The 12498-nt window shown below is 45.1% G+C and overlaps 1 protein-coding gene across 1 annotated transcript in view; it reads right to left on the bottom strand.

Moving 5' to 3' along the window:
* The window catches only part of CARF (calcium responsive transcription factor), a 1085705-nt gene that overhangs the window by 744180 nt on the left and 329027 nt on the right, over positions 1-12498 (bottom strand). Inside the window, exon 4 of the mRNA XM_069615518.1 lies at positions 11679-11799. Coding sequence (XP_069471619.1) covers positions 11679-11799 — 121 coding nt within the window. The remainder of the gene's footprint in view (positions 1-11678; positions 11800-12498) is intronic.

Below are 12498 nucleotides of genomic sequence, written 5' to 3'. Positions count from 1 at the left end.
TCTGAAGAAATTGTATGTCTCCCAGGAAGCGCTGAAGAGACCAGTGGGCTCCAAGCGCCCCATGGGCAGTACCCACGGGAAACCCTCTGGGGAATGAAACCTGATACAGGTAAGACCAGAGATCCTCCAATACTAGACTGTAGTAGTTTGTGGTGAAGGGTGACTGCATGCACTGTGCTCCGTGCACAGGGGAGACTCTTGTTGGTGCCGTAATCATGACGCTGCGATGGCTTGAGGAGCAGCACGGCAATGGAAACAGGTAGGCAGTGCCGGAGCCGGAGGCTCTGAAGTGCTGAATGAGAAGCCGTGAAGGAAGGAGCTGCACGGCAAAGGAGGCAGGAAGGAGGAGCCGGAGCAGGATGCTCGGCGGAGCTGAAAGAGACAGAGTTGAAAGGCGCAGAACGGCAAGGGGAATGAAAACACAGTGCCGGAGCTGCAGAGCAGGAGTCAAGGGGAAAGAAAGGAGCCAGAAAGGAGGTTATTTATAACAGAGGAAAAGAATAGGCAGACCGAAGTCTGTGGAAACAAGATTAAGTAGAAAGGTTTTTCTGCAAGCAAGCGTAATGCTAAGAAGGCTGCACAAGGTGTGGAGCGAGTAGCGACGCACCTACCAGTTCCTTTGCCGGAGAGATATAGTATTTGGAGAGTGGAGGATGCCATCTTGAGGAGAACTAGACCTACACTTGGGACTGACAAAAAGGGAACCAAATAGGCCCCATCTTGGTTTCTGTATCAAGTAATAGGGATGGTGCATTTTCCAGTTTCTCCAGTACGACCTTTGGGTTTTCCTAACAGAGCCAATGTAGGCTGCGTCCCGTGTCGGAAATGTGAGATTTCCTGGGGATGTTGAGGGCAGCCCTTATAGCATTGTTCTGGGTGACTTGGAGCTTGTTGGGGTTTCTTTGGCTAGTACCTAGATAGTAATCAATTTTTGCCATGACGAGGGTTCCGGCTAGGATGATGCAGTTGGGTGCGGTTAAAAACGGTCTACATGCTGTTATCAGCTTGCAAGTGTAGGCTGATGCAGACACAACGGCATTTGTTTGTCTTGTGAGTGACAGAGTGGAATCAAGGTAGATAGCAAGTGTTTTTGTGTCCTTGGAGACATTAATAGTATTCCCGTCAATAGTAAATGATTTGAAGGTAGGGTCCAATTTGCTGAGTCTAGTGTTAGAACCTAGGATGAGTAGCTCGGTTTTCTCATTGTTTAAAGTAAAGAGTAAACATCATTAAGTGCTTTGGAGTCAATCGCATGTTTGCCCGTGATGGGGATGAGTATCTGGGTGTCATCCACATAGTTGGTATAGGCGACACCCAGGTAGTCGAGAATATAAAAAATGGGGCTTCGTAAAAAAAGGGGCTTCGTAAATACATTGTAGAGTGTTGGAGAGACACACAAACCTTGTGGGACTCCACATAAAACTGGCGATGGTTCAGCAGAAGCGGTTGGTGAGAAGACACGCATAGTTCTGTTTGCTAAGAATGAACTGATCCAGGAGGTGGCTTCGTCTGAGAAGTGGGCAGCAGTTTTGAGATGTTGGCACAAATTTTGGTGATCGACCAAATCAAAAGCCGTCGATAGGTCAAGCAATAGAAGTAGGGCCAGTTTGCCTTTATCTTTTAAATCTCAATTTGTGTTTTTAAATCAATAAGGGCAGTTTCTGTTCCGTGTCTAGAACGGAAGCCCGATTGCCGGAGGTCAAGAAGTTGGTTCGATTCAAGGTAAGCCTGAATTTGTAAATAGGCTGCCCTGTCCAGAATTTTTAGGAGGAAGGGTACTGTGATAATAGGTCTATAGTTGGCTGGGTTACTGGGATAGAGGGTGGGTTTTTTGATTAAGGGGATAACGATGAATCCTTGAGGTTGTCTGGTACAATCCCAGATTTAAAGGAGGCGTTTATAAGAGTAGTGATAAAGGGGGCAAGTTTGTGGGCAGCAGCTTTAATAATAGGTGCTGGACAAGAGCCACCTTGACAATTGGTGGGTTTGAGCTTTTTAATGATATTCTCTACTTCCCATGTGGAGAGTGGTGAGAAGCTGAATGGTTTGGCGGGATAAGTTGAGGTTGTGGTATTAAATGCTAAGTTAAGTGCAGGGTCTGGGGTGATGCTGCATTTTTTAAAGTTGATTTTTGTTTGTAGAGATGCGACTTTATTAAGGAGAGCTTTCTGGATGCTAGTACACCAGGAGGAATCTGTGTTGCATTGGTCTAATGGAGCTATGGGTGACTAAAGCTCTTTAAGAATCTTAAAGACTTCTTTGGTATTGGATTCGGCCAACAAGATATGATTGTTGCATGCATCTTTTTTAGCGAGGAAGATAGCTTCTTTGCATGATGATGAAGCAGTGATCAGGGAGTTTTTATTGGTGTCAGATGGAATACTTTTCCAATGTGCCTCCGCGTTTCATTTTGCTTTGCTGAAGTCTCTGAGCTGAGGTGTAAACCATGATTTCAGATGAGGATGTGGTTTTGGTTTGCGCAATTTTTGTGTTGCCATGGTGTTTAAGGCTTTTAAAATAGTACGGTTATAAATGTCGACAAGGACTGTAGGGTCAGAGTTGGATAGCGACATCTTGTTGAGAAGGGGGCGGATTAAAGGTAGCAATTTCTCCTTGGTTATGTCCTTCTTGTTGCGAGTGGGTATGGCAGGCGCTATGTTTGTTTTGGTGATGGACGGGGACGCTTTAATGGTGAAGATTATTTTGTGGTGATCCAACCATGAACATGGTGTTATGGACGATAGGTTAATTGTACAGTTCAAGTCTGATAACCAGTCGAGGGTTCTACCCTTGATATGAGTGGGTTCCTGGATGTGGTGGGTGAAGCCTAGGTCAGTTAGTTAGCTATGTCGAAGGCGGAGGTATCATTTGGGTCTTGGAGGCCAGGGTTGAAGTCACCAAGTAATATAATTTGTAAGTTTAGCTTTGTGTTGTTAGCAAGGATCGTAGATATGTCTTCGGCGAAGGAAGATATAGGTCCTGGTGGCCTATAAATGAGGTGCATAGTAGCCGTGTCGTTCGGTGAGATAGCTAGTTTGACTGACAGCAGTTCGGCAGAGGGGATTTGTGAGTAGGAGATGGGTCTAATTCCAAGGGATTTTTTGAAAATTATGGCAATGCCACCCCCTTTGGATTGGTTGGTGTTCCTATCGCATCTGATAATGGCATAGTTGTCTGGTATGGCCAAAGACAGTGTGGGACCGGGTGAGGCATGAAGCCAAGTTTCCGTGATAGCACAGAAGTCCAAGTCTTCTGTTGTGATGAAGTCGGCAATGTCAAGAGCATGGGCTGGGAGTAACCTGGCATTGATTAGGGCACCTTTGCTTGGTATGGTTTTGGAGCTGGTAGAGCTATTGTCAAGACTGATTGGGAGAGTGTTCTGGGCTAGGGTGTCAGAATGTACCAAAGTATTAACTGAAAAGGATACAATACTCAAAAGGATACAGGAGGTAGGGTCTTCCGGATCCCTGTTCACACGATTTGATAGTTGTGAAGTCAACTGAAGACCTTCCAAATGATACAACCCTCTGGCTGATAAAACAGGCAGAGCGATGGATCACTGGAAAGGGCGTGGGTAAGGTATAGAAAGCCAGCCTAGGACAAATTAAAGTATCATGAATAACTGCTCCAACCTGAGTATGATGAATTAGATAATGACAGGAATGTTCACACTGACCATTAGTTTAGGGTAGAATAATCCAGAAGTCTCTTGATGGATTTGAATGAAGAACAAACGACAAGGAAGGGAAAATTAGTAAGGGAGACTTATCCCGAACGGAACGAGGCTCACGCTAGATACGGGTTGAATTCACCACAGGATAGCGTCCAAAAAGTTCAGTTCAATGTCACCTTCCAATAATCCTTGAAAAGCTTCCTTCCCACTATAGGGATCAATCCTTCTGTTAATTCCACAGATGCAGGAGTTAGAAATAGCGCTCTTTTTAAGGAAAAACAAAGTACACGCGGTTATAAACAGCCGCGAAGAAAATAACGTTTGAAGACAACGTGCGCGTGTGGATTTTACACACGGGCAGGATTCGCGCAGTCTGGGCCAGCCGCGTGTGAAGACAACGTGCGCGTGTGGATTTTACACGCGGGCAGGATTTACGCAGTCTTGGCCAGCCGCACTTGAAGACAGAGAGCGCGTGTGGATATTACACGCGGGCAGGATTCACGCAGTCTGGGCCAGCCGCGAGTGAAGACAACGTGCGCGTGTGGATTTTACACGCGGGCAGGATTTACGCAGCCATGGCCAGCCGCACTTGAAGACAGAGAGCGCGTGTGGATTTTACACGCGGGCAGGATTTACGCAGCCTTGGCCAGGCGCGCTTGAAGACAGAGAGCGCGTGTGGAATTACACGCGGGCGGTGTTCCCGCAGTCCGGAACAGCCGCGTTTAGAGACAACGTGCGCGTGTGGAATTACACGCGGGCAGGATTTACGCAGTCCGGGCCAGCCGCGTATGAAGACAGAGTGTACGTGTGGATGTACACGCGGGCAGGATTCCCGCAGTCCGGAACAGCCGCGTTTAGAGACAACGTGCGCGTGTGGAATTACACGCGGGCAGGATTTACGCAGTCCGGGCCAGCCGCGTATGAAGACAGAGAACGCGTGTGAATTATCACGCGAAGGAATAGCTCCAGGAATCAGCGTGTGGCGGAACACACGCTATTGAAGGCCCAAAAGTAGCTGTAGAAATATGCCAGGATGCAGATCAGAGGTTCAGCTACACAACGCCAATAGATTCGATCAGAAGCAGCGAGTGAAGTTTCTACGCTGCTTAAATACGTAATACCGTAGTTCACGTGACGAAGCAAAAGTCACGTGAAGTTAGCGACGTGAAAAGTGCAAACGTCGTTTTCCCGGTAACGTATCGAATAACCTCCATTTGGAATAGAACGGTCTAGCTGTTCTACGAGCGTAGCGTCCAGCATGCATGACATAGGGTTGCGGTGTTGGTAACGACAGTCGCATTGGTAGGAGTGTTCTGGTCAGATATTAGTTTGCTATTAGTGTATTTGTGTGGGTGATAGGTTTTGTGACAAAGTCTGGAGGCTAGTCTCTGATTTCTAATGGGTGTGGCACAGGGTTGGTTAGGCGTTGGTTTGGAAGCAAAATGTTGTAACCAGAGGGCTGGTGAGTTCAATTAGGGATTGACATCAGGCATGGTCATTGTGGTAGTGAGCAGTGGGTTGTGTGGATACAACCTTGGTGTGGATGACGATAGTGGAGGTTGGTGGCAGGGAGATGTGAGGTTGGTGGATAGGCCCGAGCTATCAAGGTTCTGTTGTGTGGGTTGAAGCTGAGCAGTGTAGCTTGTAGACAGGCTGTCTCAGGTGTGTTGGGAATGAGCCAGGTGGTGCGTGGCATGTACAATAGTGGGATAAGCGTAAGGTAGGACCAGGTAAATTTGCGCATTGTAATGTGTAGTATGGTTGTGTAGGTGCTCTGAGGAAAGGCGAGCAAAGAGGTAGGGCAATAGGATAGGTTGATGGCCCGAAGGGTGTTAGAGTAGTCTAGTTCAGGGGCTGGGGAAGTCAACTAGGCGCTAAGACCTGTGGCCTATATGAGGCTGATGTATTGGGTGTATAGACTATGTTTACTTACTGGTATAAACTATATGTAGAGTGTTAGCCAAGGTACATAGTGTGATACGTAGTCCATTTAGAGCAAAGTGTGCGGTGAGTTGTGTTAAGCAGTGGCAATCATAACATAAACATATAAGTGGTTAAGAGCATGGCTGAGGTGGCAATTATTAAGTCAATCTGCAGGTGGCATTAATTAGTAGGTTGTAGTAGCAGAAATACTAACGGGTCAGCAAGGAGATTGCATAGAGTCATATGATAGTTCTGCATGCATACTATAATAGAAACTGGCAGTGTGAAGAAGCACTGAACTAGTTGTCGGTAGGATAGGCTACTAATGCAATGGCATATGATAGTTTTGCAGAAAAGGTGGGAACATAATACATGGCAATACATATGGCAGTTATTTGGAGATAGTGCAATGCCACTACATTGCGTACCGGTTGTATAGCACAAGGGCGCAATAGAACAGGTTACATAGGAATTCAGAGGTTGAAGTTCACGTGGTACGGATGGTCCGGGGGGGGGGGGAGGAATGGTAGAACGCAGTTCCTAGACTGTGATGCGATCAGTAGCAGACAGTATGCTTGTGGCTAAATAGAACAATACGATATATTGGATTGCAGCATACGTAGCTTAGTAGTTCATATGGTACGTGCAAATAAGTGGCTTTTCAGATTATGGGTGTTAATTCACGATGCATGCAAGTTTTCAGCAGACTCAACAAAGTGTTACAAGAGCGGTATGCGCAATATGACTTACAGCGGCCGGGGGGTCGGATAGTGGATACTGAGAGGCAGAGCGCTTAACAGGAAAAGTTTGTAGGTCACAGATGGGTAGAAAGTGAAGTCTGATAGCGTTACTGGCCGCGACTCCGTCGGCTCCAGACAGGCTCACAACAGGATACGAGCCTTAGAGGTATGCCTTTGCTAGTGTGCCGGCGTTCGCCTGCCGGCAAGGGATAGGCTTAGAAGTTGTAACTGTAGCCCAATTATGTCATGTAGATGCCCAAGGGAGGAAGTCGGGATGATTTCAGGTGAATGAAATAAGGATTGCTTCCCACCTGACGTTTCTTCGGTCTTCTTTCCAAGCTTCCGATCACGCTCTGCCTTGCTTGTTGGTTTCTTGCTGGTCTTCCACCTGCAATTCCAGCTCCTTACCCGCACGGAATAGAGACTCCTACTGTGCCTCTGCCTTTGGACTTCTAGGCGACCGCGTGCCGTCAGGTTCCGGTGGCCTTTGGGGACTAGAGACTGGGCCACATTAGTCCTAGGCGTCCTTGTGCCAGCGGTATAGGTTTTTCCCTTGGATTGCTCCGGATATCAAGTGACTTCCTGCAATTTACCAAAGAATTCTACAGACTTCAGACATTCTGCTTGGGTAACCATGGTAAGCCTGGTTCCTTGTACCTTTTTCCCTTGTATGTTTGCAAATTCCTACTCGTATAGTTCTTGTACTGAAAACCCCTCACTTGTCCTATGGCTGTTATAGAATTGGTAGAAGGACTTTACTTCTCACGTTCCACATTCAAGTTTCCATAGCCTTCGGAATTACTTGGCAGGTTAGTCCTTTGTTGAGACATCTCACAGATTCTTGCCTGCGTTACCAATTGTACTGACCTTGTTCTCTCTCTATCCCCTGCAGCCGGTGGTCCTCGTCTGGCGTCCATCTTCCAGTTAATAGATTCCTTTGAGTTATTGTTTCATTACCACTGGAAGGTGTACATTACCAGGAAGAATTTGTCGGCTACACTACATAGTCAAGGGTCGGCGGTTTCTGACAGGGAGGCATCACCCCACTTATATACAATGTGCGTTCCTCAGCCTCTCTTAGCCTAGGGGCACCTTCCCTTCGAAGGCGTGGGCCGTTTCCTCACTTCTCAGTGTCTTCTAGTTTTGCCCATCTGAGTTATATGTTCATATGCTTATTAGGTTCTTATTTCTCTATGTGCACCTGGGATTCTCTCCTCCTCCTAACTTTCAGCTCTGCCAATGTCACTTGTTGAAGGGGGCCCCATATTTCTTGCCATAGGGGTCAGCCAAATTATAGCCCCTTTGTGACTTTCCTCTTGATTGCCCTCTGTCCGCAGTATCTCCCTCTGTAGAGAAATGATTGCACATGCTTGCATATATTTCCTGATTTGCCAGCAGTTTCCAATACTCATATCAATTATCAATGCTGCTGCTTTGCCCCTATCCCCCCCCCCCTCCAGCCGTCACTGGCTATATAGCATCAGTCTGGGGATTGCACCAGTAATTTATAGTCTCTGCTGCTAAACTATTCGTTTTGCTCGCAAGCGCACACCTTACCAGAAGTCTTCTATTCACGTCAAGTGCTTCAAAGCTTTAATTGTCTCTGTAAGGCCGCCTCAGAGGCCGGGAACGCCTTCTTACTCTTCCCTTCACCTCCCAGCGCCTCTCTCCTCAGGTGCTCGCCTTTTTCACTGGGTCCACATGTCGGCCCCGCCCGTTCACCCCTCCGCCTGGAACTTTTTGTGCGCGCTGGGGAAGGGGGCGAACAAAGTTCACTGCTGCTTTCCTGCTTTCATCCTCTATTGTGGGGTCTTAAGCTGTCACACAGGCTGCCTCAGATCCTTGTAGGCAGGCTTGCTTCATCGACTAGGAGCGGAGCCAAGGACTGCACGTCCTTACCCACTAGCAGCCATCTTGGAATCCCTGATCATTTTTTAATACATTTTATTATGAAAATAGAAAAGCCACTTCTCAGCCAATTCACAAAATCTAAAAGCCACTATCCAAAGTCAAAAGAACATTTTTAATTCAATTAATTAGTTCACAGCACACCAAACAATTATTAAGCGTGAAGCTTTCTCATAATTGTATAGCAGGTACTAATTTAATAACATATGATAGCTGCTCTCCCACAAATCATACAAGATTCAAACACCAGGATGTTTTGCATGATGCTAATCTATCCTATGGGGTGAGTTGATCCTAAACCACATATTTATTTCACAATGTAAAGCACAATGTTAAAGAAAGCAATAAATCACTTTCAAGCAGGTGCTAATTAAATAACACAAATCATATAGCATATTTCAGAAGGCAATTGCATTCACTAGTCAACCTGTATAAAACCCTAAGCATCAAAAAGGAAAAACAGGACTGTGCATCACTTTCTATTTAAAAAATATTCAGCAAACTAACAATGCAGAATCATGCAAAAGCAATTAATATGCAAGGCAAATGCATTCACTAAAACATAACCAACGCCTCAGCCATGGATGCTGGAAGCACCGCTCTCCATTTCAGACCATTGCTATTCAGAAATGCAGGTTCACATTGCAAAAACGAATCGACTGCAAAATCATTGCATCTAGTTCAACCTTTGCATGCTAGAATATATTCCCAGGAAATATCTAAATATTAGACATGGTAATAGCCTCAAATCAATTCAAGAGCTTCTATACCCAAGATTTAACGGTTGGCCCCTGCTCCTGTAGCAGAGACACCCCCTTGGCGTTTGTCTGTTGACAGAGCCCTTGGAACTGCTTCTTCCTTAGGATAACTTCTCTGCCAAGGCGAATCCATCTCCAATATGCTCGCCTGCCAGCCTGCTGAATGGAGCCTGCTGGCCAGTCTTATAACTTCTTTAAAGAAATCCCCCAAAACTGTATTTTTGATGGCATGTGACAGGCAGCTTGTCTGCTCCCGTTATCTCAATGCAAACTAATGTTGCAGAGGCTCTGACGCCCTGCCTTCTCCAAACTGTCATGCCCTCAACCCCAATAATTGCCCACTAAATGTATAGGGTTGCTGTATGAATCTCTCACTGATGTCACATCAGCTGACACAAGCTCCGTCTGCACATTCAGCCATTGATGCCATTAGGGAATGTGCTTTGTCCATGTCCCTGAAGAGATGTCTATAGGTGATTTTGAATGGCACATGTTATCACAGGCACTTGTGTCTGTGTTCCTACAACCAGCCGAACTATTGCTTGCATCTCAATCAGCTCGACACTGCATTGTGTCCTAGCAAAGCATGTCACTGGCTAGGCCCGAAGCAACTGGTCAAAAAGCCAGAACCCCAAATGAATCACTGGAGAGTTACTCGCCGATTCTAACCAGGGGTTAAGACCACGGCTCAGCCCAACTAGCCCTAGAACTGCCGCCACATAGATCTCACATCGACACACCCAATATCACCACTTTGACGACCGTCGCCCACCAACTCGAACCGCTGGCGTGTCACCCATCGACCCCTCCCAGTAGCTAAAGCCCAACTTGGCCTGGCCAACTGCAAAGCATTCCTGGGACGGCCCGATCTGCATCTTTGAAGAACCGCTGTTTTGACTGCACCAAGCACACGCATTCACCCCTACTCTATGCCAGCTCCTGCCAGGGCCTCCACGATACTACATGCCCGAACTGAGCCCGATCAGCTCGCATCAGCGTTTAACTCTAAGTCTGACTGCGTAATCCCACCAATAACTGAATCCAGGTACTGTTGACTTTGAGCTGCTCCCATGGTCCACTTGGACCCTAGAGACTGGTTAAGTCACAATCGCTCCCGTTTTAAAAAAGATAACCTTTTTATTGTAGTACTTTACCTACTACCCCTATAGCTACGCTCAAGAGTGCTACTTTCTCCAGTCGGTTGCATCTTCTCTGTTCTTCCTTTGGGGTGGGTTCCTGTATAGTAATCTCTTTTCGTTCTATGTGCAGATGGTGTGTTTAAAGTGTTTATATTTTTATAGAACATTGATTGGGCATTCCCTTTATTTTAAACTGTGATAATATGTTTTGGTTACTACTAGTTCATCTACACACCCATTTTAAGAGCATATCCTTCCCTCTGCCCACGTTACCACAAAAGGAGAAGGAGGTACATCTCTTAACTGTCCTTGTTTTACCTTTATGATTGCGTTGTGTTTTGGTTTGTAGAAGTGTGGGGGCTGAGTTGGCTATTTTACCCCTACTCATTATTGTACTCTTGCAAAGAGGAAATCAATTTGTCACACATAACTAGAGTAACTGGAACGTGTACATATAATAAAGCATCTTGAGCTTTCATACAAAAACACTCACGTCTGGTCTGTGACTTGGTAACCATTACACCTCTCACCTCTTCCCGATTACAACTGTGAAGAGCGGCTAAGAGCCCCCAAGGAACTAAAAGATTAAATGAGTAAGGAGAGTTGTGGCTGGGAAGCAGCCAAGTACAGACCACCCACCAGCTCTCTGCCTTCCTTCCGGCTCTTCCCTCCACCCATTGTTAAACTGGGCAGGTAAGAAAGGCTGGCAGAAAAGTGACCATGTTCAGCAGGGACAAGTGGCAAGCACTACTCAGGGCTAAGGAAGCTAGTCACTTTGTACAGTTTGGCCTTATTGTACGAAGCAATATCTTCTTATGGCATAGTCATGTGTACTTATGCCATTGATTTATAAGCATCACTGGGGTGTTTCAAGTCTAGGAACTGTGGTGCCAGCTGTGCTGCACAGGGAAATGCAATGTTTGGTCAGTAGAAGAAGGGCTCATCTCAAGTCTTTTTTTAAAATCCTGCTGCCAGTCTGCGTGCTTACTTCCATTGCGCTCTAATATCTCTGTCTTTCACTGCATTTCAATCTCCCAACTCTTACACTATGCTCTTGTTTGTTTCTTTTTACTGCCCCTCATAGAGCTTATGCTGAAACTCTATTTTGCCCTTTTGTTTTTTTGGCCCCAAAACTTTGCAATGCCCTTCCTGCTTTTGTACGTCCTGGTCCTAATCTATCATCTTTCCGTCTTCTCTGTAAATTTACCATCTTGGCTCCTCTTGAATTAAGTTTATACTTCATGCCAGCCATTTTTGCATAAAAACTTTATTTTTGTAACCACTTTTTTAAATGTGGAACAGTTTGCCATGAGCGCTTTCATATCACAATAAATAAATAAAATGCACAAAAGAAGTTAAAACGAGTAAGTCAAGTTGAGTTAGTGTACCCTTTTTGTCCACACAAGATATCGAAAGAATTGGTGAGATATTTGTTAAGCTGATGAAAAGCAGCTTTTGTGCCAATGTCACGTAAAAAAAACCAAACAAAGGTTAGCAAGCTAACACAAAATCAAGCAATTAATTCTAGAACACTCACCATGGCTGGCAGATATGTTGAGAATTTGTCCCTGAGGAAAAATCACTTGTGCCATAGTTGGCTGAGTGGCAGGAATCACGTGAAGAACCTGCCCATTTTCTGACTGGCCGGTAACAACCATCTGTTATAAAAAGAGCAAACAACTAAGAATGTGTTGTAACTGACCAAACATGATTTTCAAAAACTCACATATCTAAAAATAAACAAAGTCGGCTTTGGATACATTATAGTGCATAGCATATCTTTTTGGAACAAATAAACATTAATTCACCCAATATTTAATTGAATTCATATCATATATCATTCAAAGTAAAAACAAAGTCTTTATCTTGGAAGAGATAAGCGCACAAGGAAGAAAAAACGGAGATCAAATAGTCAAAAATGATAGTGTTAAAAACCATCACTCTAAAGAAATTTTCTGAGACACGATGCAATTTCTTGACTGGAAGAATAGCAACAGCATAAGCATAAGCAGGTTTGTAATGGATAACATTCTAATAAAATTTGAACAAATCTGAAATAGGAAGTTAAAATTAACAATAATAAACATTAACAGCAGGAATTCAGTACATTGCTACTTAATCTGGTTCTATTACTGTCAGAAAGAATTTCTTGGCAGATGTTTTTCATTTGTGCTGGTTTAACCAATAATGTAATGCTCACAATTTGAACTGAACTTTTCATGTTAATTGCTATATAATCTAACAAAGAATGTTCTGATTGTATCCATAGGTCTGGTGTTTTGTCCCATGTCCTTGGTCTGGCGTTTGTTTGGTTACTCCCACTCTTCACGCATGATGTCCAGTGCGTCTCTGAAGTT

The sequence above is a fragment of the Ambystoma mexicanum genome, chromosome 9 (genome assembly GCF_040938575.1).
Source record: "Ambystoma mexicanum isolate Mex_15411 chromosome 9, UKY_AmexF1_1, whole genome shotgun sequence".
Classification (NCBI taxonomy): domain Eukaryota; kingdom Metazoa; phylum Chordata; class Amphibia; order Caudata; family Ambystomatidae; genus Ambystoma; species Ambystoma mexicanum.
Note: the sequence above shows the minus strand (reverse complement) of the source record. Positions and strands in the feature narration are given on the sequence as shown.